Here is a 12,400-nt window from a genome sequence, read left to right on the forward strand (position 1 = left end):
TACGGATAGATGACATCTCTCTTCCTCTGTACCTCCTGCGACCAAGGACTCTTGGGCAGTACCTGAAAATCTTGGAGCGCTCTCTCTGCCATGTTGTGCACCTTTCAGTTTTTTTCTCGCTCACAAGCTGTTCTGCAACCAATTCCAGCATCCACTGCAGCCAAAGCACTCCTCCCGTTCAAGATATGCAGGCTGGCTTTAAGTAGTTCAGGCTAACTTTAAGTGGTGCTAGCCCCTTCCAATTTTGGACTCCTTTCTCAAGCTCCTTGCTGAGCCGCTGCCCACAGAGACCATTTGAATGCGCAAGCGGCACAAAGTTTGTGTATTACTTGCATTGAAGCAACAATCTTGGTTCATTGTGCATCATGACCCTTGTACCCATTTTTAGGCCCTATCGAATTTTTTGACCCTAATGTTTCAAATGTTAAAAAGCTACGATCCCCATGCCCATATTTGGGACTAAGCATTTAAAATGTTATAAAGATACATAGGATAGAAACATAGAAATTATTTTCTCTGGTCAGGGAATCAAGAACAAGGAAATATAATCCTAATTAGAGCCAAACTATTCAGGATGGAAATGGGGAAGTATAATGAAAATCTTGAATTCTCTCCCAAAAAGGTCTTGTGTCAAATGGAGCCTTCAAGACTGGGCTTACGATTTTTTATGTAGAAGGGTATCAAAGCATGTGGAGCAAATGCAGGAAAATGGAGTTGAGGTACAGATCGGTCATGAGTTAATTAAATGCAGAGCAAGCTTGAAGGGCAATGTCCTACTCCTGTTCCTGTGAAAAGGTTTACTCAATCCTCAATAAAAAACTCCTTGCTGAAGTGGATATGGTATTCTTATGAGGTTTGTCTTGTAATGTTTATACCAATTTGGCCTGCTTTTTGTCAAGTCAACAGTTACCCTTTTTTTCCCTGTTGAAGCATTCCCAGCAACTGGTATCACAGCAGCATGCTAAGAATAACTTGCAGCTACTGTGTAACTCTGAGTGAGGTAATGGTATTTTAGATATTTGTGCTCTGCTTCACGTAGCACACTGTCTGCAATGCCTAGCACCGATTGTTTGAATTAGCTAGACTGGTTTTGGAAAGTGGAAACTGCATTGACTCTGCATTAAGTAAAGTTTATTCTTGCAAGAACTATTTCCGCAGACCAATAACTTACGTTTGGATCATGGCTTCAACCCAGCCTAACATTCTGAAGTCAGAAGGAAATTACAGCAGGTCTTTGTCAAGGAAGCATTTGAAGTAAATGAGAGAGGTAACTAAACATGTTTAGGGGGAGAATTCCAGAGTGTATGTGGAGATTTATTTTTGAAAAAGAAGCACAATTACTGGAGGTCGGAAATTTAAAATGCAAGCTGCAAATGGATCAGTCACTACCTGAATAAAAAACGTGTGTTCTTGGTTTAGAAATTGCCAGAGAAAAATGACGAAAATTCATCTAGTTTGGTTCCTATCATCTTGGTATTTGCATCATAAAATAATAATGTAGCTAAATATGATCATGGCAATTGATCTGTATCAATTAGTCTGCATCGTGTGTGAGATGAAGAAAACCAGACAGTGGTGGAAAGCTTTGGAACCATAGGTCTAAAACCACCTGTTCAAGGATACTATACAGATGATGGCCTGGCTTTTGGGGTCAGCGCCAAACAGCACTTGTCTTTCATTATGCTTACTTTTAAACTGCAAATTACAGCCATCCGGTCCCCAATATAGTGTGCTCCCTTTACGAGGATCTGGGACCAGTCTGAACAGGGCAAAATATCAGCATGTCTCTTCAGCTAAACAAATTGAATATCTTCATTATGGCACACAGGGTCTGAACCAGGAAGTGTAAGTTAGAATATTTAATTCAATGTAAAACCATGCACAGAAAGCAAAATAGAGAGAAAAAAGATGGGATTAAGATAAATAAAAGAGGCAGAAAGAAGTAGTATTTTTAAAAATTTATAACAATAATTAAAACCTGAAGGGTTGAGATTCCACACTTGCAAAAATGAATTTTCAATTTCAGGGAGGTTGCTTAGCAATAATTGAAACTTGTTATGCCATTAAAAATTCACTTGAAGGGACAAACCCTAAATTTTCTTGGCAGGTTTATTATCCATTTATCACCTAAGTACAATAACTTCATATCATTCTGTGCATTTCAATGTTGATTCTATAGACAATTTGCCAGTATATTGCAGCTTGTGGGGGAACTGGGCAGCAGCATGCTGATTTCTGCTTTTGGCTGAGCATGTGTGGATGTGAGATATTGCTGCTTGATTTCCCCATTATAATTGTGAGCTGTTAATCACACCCTTATTCTTACTACAAAATCCAGGCCCATATGGCAGGTGTCAAATTACTCACGTTCTGTATCCTAATATATTAATCTGTAAGAATTTGACCTAATTTGCATTTTAGGTAGGATGTTTTATCCAAACATATGAATTTGGGGCAGGAATCGGCCTTTCGGCCCCTTGAGCCTGCTCTGCCATTAGATAAGATCATGGCTGATCTGATTGTGGCCTCTACTTTCCTCTCTACCCCCAATACCCTGAGATTCTTGACTGACAAGGTCAATCTAATTTGCCTTATAAATATTCAATGATCCAGCCTCCACTGCTCTCTGGGAAAGAGAATTCCACAGACTAACGACCCTCTGAGAGAAAAAAATCACCAGGTATTTGCTGTACCTGTGTGCTAACTTTTTGCACTTCATGTACCAGGGCAGTCCAGATGTTTGTACCGCAGAGTTCTGCAATCTCTCTCCATTTAAATAATATGCTGCTTTTCTGTTCTTCCTTTCAAAATGGGCAAGATCACATTTTCCCGCAGTATACTTCATCTGCCAATTTTTTCCCACTAACTTAGCCTATCTGTATCCCCCGGCAGTCTCCTTATGTCCTCTTCACAATGTACTCCCCTATCAATTTTTGTGTCGTTAGCAAATTTAGCGACCATACATTTAATCCCTTCATCCAAGTCATTGATGTAGACTGTAAACAGCTGAGGCCCCAGTACTGACCCCTGTGGAACTCCACTGGTTGCATCTTGCTAACCCTAAAATGACCCATTTATCCGTAGTCTCTGCTCCCTCTTAGCTCACCAACCCTCTATCCAGGCTAACATGTTACCCCCTATACCATGAGCTCTTATTTTGTGTAGCAGCCTTTGATGTGGCACCTTGTCAGATACCTTTTGGAAATCCATGTTTACCTCATCTACATGTTTCCTTTATCCACATTGCATGTTACTTTCTCAAAGAAATCTAATAATTAGTCCTGATTTTCCTTTCACAAAACCATGTTGACTCTGCCTGATTGCATTCAGATTTTCTAAGTGCCCTGCCAGAACCTCCTTAATAATAGGTTCCATCATCTTCTAGCTAATTTTCATACAGCAATAATTCGCAATGAATGACCAATCAAACTGTGTCATTCGCATTGCTGATTGCAGATGAAATGTTTGACTGGAAGGGAATCAGATGCTGATCATATCCAGAGTGTTTTGTTTTTATTTGTGGCTGCTGTTAATGCTAAAAACAGATGGGAATCATTGTTAGAAGCTTTCTACTGCTGACTCCTATTCTTTATACTCTCACTTTGTTCTGCTTAGCACACTACCATCATGAATGGTTCTGTTAACCATTCATATCTGACTCTATACCTTCTACATCAACCATCCTTTGTCACCTCAGGGTTCAGCTGTTCCATTGCTATCCTGGCCAGCTTCCAATCTTCCACCCTCCACAAACTTAAGCTCATTGAAAACTCTGTTGCCTAAGCCCCATTCACCTGCAGCCCATATACCCGCTGGTTTCCAGTTTAAAAACTCTTATCCTCATGTTCAAATCCCTCCATGGGCTCACTCTGCCCTAGCTCTATAACTTCATCAAGATCTACAATTGTTCAAGTTCTTGAGTTTTCTAACTCCAATCTCTTGTGCATCCCCATGTCAGCTGTCTAGGCCCCGAGCACTGGAATTCACTCCCTTAAACTCTCCAACTCCTTCACCTCTCTGCAACTTAAAAATGCCCTTTAAATCCTACTTCATTGATCCAGGCTCTGTCACCTGCATGAATATCTCCTTCATTGACTTGATGTTAATTATTGTTTCCTGTGAATCACTTTGAGATGCTTTATTATGTCAAATGGTGTTACATTAACGCTAGCTTTTGTTGTTGCTGCTTCCCTACTTTTCTTGATACTGATTTCTTTAATTTTCTCCTTATGAATAATGGAGAGAAAACATTTAGTCTACATGAAAAGTTAAAACTTAATTTATGGACTAAGTAAAAGGGAATTTCCTTTCCGTTTTTGAAATGTAGTGAGTTGGGTGAATCATTCATCTAACTGTGAGCTTGGCCTGAGTTTGATGAAGTGTGTTTGTATAATGTCAGATTTTCCACGCTATTCCAACCTTGATTATCCTTCCCCTCTGCCATAATCTGACCTGCCCTCCATCATTATCTGACCCCCCCAATGCAATTGACCACCCCAACCTTCTCCCCACTGTGATTGTATAACCGCACCCCCCCCCCCGCCCCCCCGCCACTTGCGATCTTGTGACACCTGCACTCATACCCAATTATCAGTTTTTCAATTTGTTTAGCTCACAGGCTGGAGTCTGCAGAGGATTAGTTAAATGAGGTCCTGCCAGGTCCCCAGCCTTGCCTGCACCTTCTCATCCCTTAATATCAAGCCTTTGAAATGAAAGATTAAACAGTGATTGCAAGATTGCAACTGCTGTTTCAGTGGATGTAAAAGATCCCATTGCACTATATGAAGAAGAGCTAATATTTATCCTTCATCACTAAAACAGACAAACAGACTATCTGATCATTTATCTCATTGCTGTTTGTGGAACTTTGATATGCATAAATTGGCTGCTGTGCTTCATATTATAATAGTGAGCATACTTAAAAAATAAAGCAGTTAATTGGTTGTAAAATGCTTTGGGGGCATTGTGAGATCATGAAAGTTGATAAATAAATATAAGTTCTCTATTACTCATCAAGTGCTGAATAACTTCTTCAGATATTGGAAAAGCATCTTGCATGGCATTTGCATGTTGCCGACTTGCTTTCTGGCAGAGACCACTTGCGTGCCACAGTTTAATTCTCAGTGCTTCAGAATAATTCTTGTGGTTCAGCAAAAAAAAATCTAGGAGGTAAAACGGACCGTTTTTAATTGAATTAATTTAAGTTGGAAAGGGTCACTTCATTAAACAATGGACAAAGATGTCTCAGTGACTTTCATGTCAACTTGACTTTTTTTTCTTGGTTTTGTTTTGTTTCCCAGATGAACAGGAAGCCCTGAATTCGATTATGAAAGATCTGGCTGCTTTGGGCAAGTGCCGAAAGTTGCTAAATTATGACATCAGCAAAAACAATCAGGTAAGATTTGGTGTGAAAGATCAGGACAGCTTTAGTTGAAGTCAGCAAACCTTGCCAGTATTGTCACTTGGCTAATTCAGTGAATTAATGCCATTATGTTGTTGGAAAAAGCAACCAGTTTTGAAGTGTAATACTTTAGTGTAATACAAGTTGTCCGTAAGGCCAGTGACAAATTGTTGACCACTTCAGTCAAAGGCATTTTTATATTATAAAGAGGCAGCCAATTATGAGTGAAAAGTTCCATGTGCCACAAGTGACAATGAGTTTTGTTAGGCAAGGGTAGTTCACAAAATAAAGATGGGTATGTACAGATAAGGCATGATCTAATTGAATGACATAGCAGGTTTGAGGGCTGAATGACATACTCCTGGTCTTGTATTCCTTCACCATCATTTCCAGGTGCCCGAACCCTTCACACCCCAAAAATCTGGGTGTTACCTCACTCCAGTCGTCGTCGCTCTTCATTGTGGAGATGCTTGCAGTTGCAACAGCACCACTACTGAGTTCTGGTGTTGCAGAGACTGCTAGATTTGCCAGATGGTCACGAGGGCAGGACTTCCTCCCACTGAGGGGTGGAAATCTAACCCTTACCTTGTTGAAGCCACGCTGAACACATTTATGGCTGTGGCCAGCCTTGTTTAAAGTCATTTGGTTCATAGAATTATAGAAAGTTTGCGGCACAGAAAGAGGCCACTTGGCGCATTGTGCCTGCACCAGCTGAAAGACGAGCTACCATCCAAATCCAGCATTTGGGCTTTTCTTCCGGGGGGACCCCGATTTCCACTGTGTAAAATTCAGCCCAAAATTTCTAAGTTGTTCTCTGGGCCTTTATCACTGTTTAAAGTTATTTAGCATAAAAATTTCACACTGCTGCCATGACATTCCACTGTATTCTCAGTGACTACATGGCGTGTGCTTCACAGAGGGAAAGGGACACTGCCGACTCGAGCCTTTGGAGGATGCCTAGTGCTGCTGTGTTTCTTATGGGTGCAGCACTAGGGAATTCCTGGAATAGTGTACTTTTACCCCTGATTGTTTTGGAGCTCTATCACAAATGCTGTAATCATTCTGACAATCAGCGGAACTGGAAGATTATTAGTCATTGAATTCTCTGCAACTTGATTCGTTCCTATTGACCGCACAGTTTATATCCGATTCTGGCACATTTGGATTTCTTGGTTGAATTTTCAGCTTCTCCTTAGTTTTTAAGAGTTGAAAGGATTCCTTTCCTCCCTTTCCCTTTGTATTTCACTTGTCATTATTATGTTATGTACATCAAAGCATTCCTTTGTTATCTGTTTCAGTTGTCTCTGGCTAGTTTCTCAGTGAGGGCGTGTTTCTCTTAGAAATATCATTTAGTGTGTGCTGTTATTCTGCATGACTAGCAAAGCCTTTCCCTGGCACCAGAAATAGATTTCTTTGGAAAAAAAAAGTAAATTTTTCTTCAATATATTTTATGTTCAGTTTAGAGGACATGGACATATATACATCAGTGCTGACATCCCAGACTCCTCCTTTTGATGACAACCCTTCTCTCCTGATTATTTTCTCCGCTCCTTTCATATTCTCCTCCACAACTCCCCATCCCAACCACCATCGCACTCCCACCGTGGCAAGTTAAAGGAGCTCATGAATTTTTTTTCTCCATTTGAAGGATTAAAATTTTCTGCTCAGCTTCTTTCTTGTACCCAATAATCCCTGTGCTCGTGTTCTGGCTCTTTGACATATCAATTGTGCTTAGTCCAACATTCCTACTTTTTGGCCATAATCCTGTCAGTTTCTCATCTTCAGGTACAGGCCTAACTCCCTTTTTAAAATTAGTTATGCTATCACTACTTTTTCCAGACAACTCTGAGTGAAAGAAATTCTCCTCATCTCTCTTCTAAATCTTTTGCCAATGATTTTGAATCCTTGACCTTTTATTATGGAACTTCTTGCCAGCGGGAACAATTTTTCTTGATTCATGTTGTTAAAACCTCACAGGCAGAATTTTACATTGGAGGCTCATAAAATCCCTTGGATGGTCTTCCCAGTGACTTCCCGCCACCCCAAGCTCTCTGCGGTTTTATGATGGGATGGGCGAGGCTGGCCTACTTGGCCTTGCCCCAATTGAGGCCCTTAAGTGGCCAATAAAAGACTACTAAGAACTGTTTCCCACCCAGCATCAATTTCCAGGCTTGGGGGTGAAGTTCAACAGCTGGCAGAAGCCCAAAAAGTGTCCCTGCTCGGGCCTTGGGCAGTGGGGTTGCGAGGAGGGGGAACTCTCCATCATTGGCCTCCTTTCAACATTGGATGCTAGCACCTCCACAAGCTCTGCCCTCTGTTGGTGCTCCCACCCCCTGGCATCTCCATCAACACTGCCTCTGCCTATCTCCCCAGGCCTCACCTTTGCTCCCCGCTTTGAGACCCCAAACACATCTGGTCCTGGGCTCTGGGACTTAGACTCTGAGGACTTGTAATAGTCCCAGTTTTGTCCACTCCAGCTTCTGGCAGTGCTGGGGCTAGCCAGCTGCCGGCCAATCAGATTGACTTGCAGCACTCTGAGGCAGGACTTCTTCCAGAGTGAGAAGACCTCCTCCAGCCAATTCACGCTCCTTGGGGCATTAAATGGCTGCAGGCAGACAGTATTGGTGGCGATGTGTTATTCATTTACTCTTTGGGTGGTGATAAATATTTGAAAAAAGGGGGATCAAAAAGGGGTGGGGATGGAGGTGAGAGTTCATAGTCTGAAGTTGTTGAACTCAATGTTAAATCCGGAAGGCTGTAAAGTGCCTAATCGGAAGATGAAGTGCTGTTCCTCCAGTTTGCGTTGAGCTTCACTGGAACATCACAGCAGGCCAAGGACGGAAATGTGGGCATGAGAGCAGGATGGTGTGTTGAAATGGCAAGCGACAGGAAGGTCTGGATCATGCTTGTGGACAGGCCAAAGGTGTTCTGAAAAGCCATCACCCAGTCTGCGTTTGGTGTCTCCAATGTCGAGGAGCCCGCATTGGGAGCAGCAAATGCAGTAGACTAAATTGAGGGAAATGCAAGTGAAATGCTGCTTCACTTGAAAGGAGTGTTTGGACCCTTGGACGGTGAGGAGGGGGGAAGTAAAGGGGCAGGTGTTGCACCTTCTGCAATTGCATGGGAAGGTGCCGTGGGAGGGGGTTGAGACATTGGGTGTGACGGAGGAGTGGACCAGGGTGTTCCAGACGAAATGGTCCCTTCGGAATACCGATGGGGAGTGGGGGTGGAGGGAAGATGTGCTTGGTGGTGGCATCATGCTGGAGTTGGCGGAAATGGCGGAGGATGATCCTTTGAATGCGGAAGCTGGTGGGGTGAAAAGTGTGGACAAGGGGGACCCTATCATTGGTTCTGGGAGGGAGTGGAAGGTGTGAGGGCAGAGGCACGGGAGATGCACCGGACACGTTTGAGGGCCTTGTCAACTACCATGGGTGGGAAACCTCAGTTAAGGAAGACATGTCAGAAGCATCTTTTTGGAAAGTGGCATCATCGGAACAAATGTGATGGAGGCAAAGGAACTGAGAGAATGGGATAGAGTCCTTACAGGAAGCAGGAGTTATAATTGAGGTAGCTGTGGGAATCGGTGGGCTTGTAATGAATATTGGTGGACAGTTTATCACCAGAAATTGAGACAGAGAGATCAAGGAAGGGAGGGAAGTGTCGGAGATGGACTATATGAAAGTGATGGAGGGGTGGAAATTGGAAGCCAAATTAATAAAATTTTCCAGGACCAGATGAGAGCATGAAGTGGCACCGAAACAGTCATCGATGTACCGGAGAAAGAGTTGTGGGAGGGGGCCTGAGTAGGACTGGAACGAGGAATGTTCCACATACCCCATAAAGAGACAGGCATAACTGGGGCCCATGCGGATACCCATAGCCACATGTTTTATTTGGAAGAAGTGTGACAAGTTTAAGGAGAAATTGTTCAGTGAGAGAACAAGTTCAGCCAGACAGAGGAGAGTGGTGGTGGATGGGGATTGTTAGGGCCCCTATTCAAGGAAGAAGTGGAGAGCCCTCAGACCATCCTGGTCGGGTATAGAGGTGTAGAGAGATTGGATGTCCATGGTGAAGAGGAGGTGGTTGGGGCCAGGGAACTGGAAATTTTTGATATGGTGTAGGGCATCAGAGGAATCACGGATGTAGGTGGGAAGGGACTGGACAAGGGGGGAGAGAGAACGGAGTCAAGATAAGAAGAAATGAGTTCCATGGAGCAGGAACAGGCTGACACGATCGGTCTACAGGGACAGTCCTGTTTGTGAATTTTGGGGTGGAGGTAGATGCAGGCTGTCTGAGGTTGGGAGACTATGAGGTTGGAAGCTGTGGAGGGAAGATCTTCAGAGGAGATGAGGTCAGTGACAGTCCTGGAAACATTGGCTTGATGTTCAGTGGTGGGGTCATGGTCCAGGGGAAGTAGGAGGAAGTGTCTGCGAGTTGGCGCTCAGACTATGCGAGGTAGAGGTCAGTACGTCAGACAACAACAGCACCACACCCAGTAACACCTTCCCATACAATTGCAGAAGATGCAACACTGCCCATTACTTCTTCCCTCCTCACCATCCAAGGGCTCCTTCAATTTAGTCTACTGCATTCGCTGCTCCTAATGTGCTCTCCTCTAAATTGGAGAGACCAAACGCAGACTGGGTGACCGTTTGGCGGAACACCTCTGGCCTGTCCGCAAGCATGATCCACACCTCCCTGTCGCTTGCCATTTCAACACCCCATCCTGCTCTCACACCCACATGTCCGTCCTTGGCCTGCTGCAATGTTCCAGTGAAGCTCAATGCAAACTGGAGGAGCAGCATCTCATCTTCCAACTAGGCACTTTACAGCCTTCCAGACTTAACATTGAGTTCAACAACTTCAGACCATGAACTCTCTCCTCCATCCCTACCCCCTTTTTGATCCCCCTTTTTTCAAGTATTTATTTTTAATTTTTTTGCATATATACATTCCCACACCTATTTTTGTTATTTTTTAAAATTTATTTCCTTTTTATTCATTGTTTTATCCATGCCTTTTAGCCTATTTCGATCTTTTTCCCACCACCGTCCCCTCCCCCAACCCCACCCCCACTAGGGCCATTCTGCTTTCTACTCTTAGGGCCGTTTTTTCCGGTCGGCGAGTGGGGGCCCCCTTGCCGACATGCAAAATGACGCAGAGGTATGTCGGGCGTGTGTCTAGTAAGGCCATTAAAAAACCAATTAACCTGATTGATGGACCTGCCCGTACAACCTTAAGGTCGGCGGGCAGGCCGGGAGCCCAGGCGGTTCTTGGAAAAAGCCTGAAACCTCATCCACGGATGAGGTTTCATGGGGATTTTAAAAATTTTAACAAATGTTTCAGTAAAAGTTATGACCATGTCCCAACTCATGTGACAGTGTCACGTGGGGGGACATGGCAGGAAAATTTTTTTATCACCTGAAATTCAACTTTTACATCGGAGCGATCTCCCTGAGGTAGCACTTTGCCTCAGGGAGATCTGTGCGAAAGAGGGCACTACCGCCTGAGGGAATCCTCCCCCCCCCCCCGCCCGCACAGGGAGTGCATAGCACTTCCTGGCGGAACGTCACGCTGGGCGTGCCTTAATTGGCCCGCCCACGTAAAATAGCGGTGCGCCCTTGACTGGGGACGCCGATCGTAGGCCTGCCTGCCTGTGCTCGCTCCTGCACTCCCCCCACCCCCTGGCAGGGGAAAATGTTGGCCTTAATGTCACCATTAGCACCTCCTTTAGCCATCAACACCCCTTCGACCTTTTGTTTATGACATCTTTCGCATCTCTCCTTTGCTTCCACTGGTTTTCTATCCAGTTTCACCTGTCCCTCCACCCTTAAAAAGTATATATTCCACCATATTTTTACTTCTCTTTAGTTCAGAAGAAGTCATATCGACTCGAAACTTTAACTCTGTCTTTTTAACCATAGATGCTGTCAGACCTGCTGAGCTTTTCCAGCACTTTTTGTTTTTGTTTCAGATTTCCAGCATCCGCAGTATTTTGCCTTTATTATGTAATTAGCTAGAAATTGGTACCAAGTCAAAGAAGGAATTATAAGGATGGTTGACAAAAGTTTCATCAAAGAGGTAGATTTTAAGGAGCAGTTTATTGGAGAAGAGGGAGACGTAGAAATTTAGGGAAGGAACTACAGAGTTTGGGGCCTAGCCAGATGAAGGCATGTCAGCTGATGATGAGGTGAAGGAATTTGGGGGTGCATAGGAAGCCAAGAGAGTTCTTGGAGGGATGTAGGGCTAGAGGCAGTTGCAGAGAAAGGGAGGGATTTGAACACGATGATGAAAATGGTAAATTTGTGGCACTGCTGGACTGGGAACTAATGTAGATTTTTGAACACAGGGTTGTTGGATAAACAGTACTTGTTTTCAGTACAAAAAGATCAACACAGTTTTGTATGAGCTCAAGTTTATGGAAGATGAAAGAGGGCAGCCAGCCAGGAGAGCATTGGAATAGTTGAGTTGCCTGTTCATCTATTTAGCAACATAAAATTTCCTGTTATATGTCAGTGGTAAGTGCATATCAGACAATCCTGGGCATGTTGCCAAAATCTGCTGCTGCTGGGTGAGCTATCTTACTTCTGCCAGAAAGCTTCAGTGGTGTTTCTTAAACTCCATTATAAATAAAAACAGAAAATGCTAGAAATACTCAGCAGTTCTGGCAACGTCTATGGAGAGTGAAACAGAGTTAACGTTTTAGATCGCTGACATTCATGTGAATTGGGAGAAGTTCTAAATATAACAGGTTTTAAGCAGGTGAAAGGGGTCGGGGCAAATGATGGAATTAGAACAAAAGGCAAGGTTTGTGATAGATAGGGTGGAAGATAGGAGAAGTTAAATAACAAGACAGGTGGTGGTACACAGCCAAAGGGAGCGAGTGGTCATGGCACAAGGGAAGAAACAAAAGATGTGCCTATAGGAGGTGTGAATGGGAGGATGATGAACAGCTGCTATCTGTAAACAGAAACAAGGGAATAATGAGACTAAAATAAA

At 43.6% G+C, this 12,400-nt stretch overlaps 1 protein-coding gene across 4 annotated transcripts in view; it reads left to right on the plus strand.

Annotated features, from left to right (window-relative positions):
• Positions 1-12,400, plus strand: part of map3k22 (mitogen-activated protein kinase kinase kinase 22) — a 169,278-nt gene that overhangs the window by 57,732 nt on the left and 99,146 nt on the right. For all 4 annotated transcript variants that reach the window (XM_041189496.1, XM_041189494.1, XM_041189497.1 and 1 more), the window contains one exon: positions 5,301-5,395. In XM_041189496.1, the coding sequence (XP_041045430.1) occupies positions 5,301-5,395 (95 nt within the window). The remainder of the gene's footprint in view (positions 1-5,300; positions 5,396-12,400) is intronic.

The sequence above is a fragment of the Carcharodon carcharias genome, chromosome 6 (assembly GCF_017639515.1).
Source record: "Carcharodon carcharias isolate sCarCar2 chromosome 6, sCarCar2.pri, whole genome shotgun sequence".
Lineage (NCBI taxonomy): Eukaryota > Metazoa > Chordata > Chondrichthyes > Lamniformes > Lamnidae > Carcharodon > Carcharodon carcharias.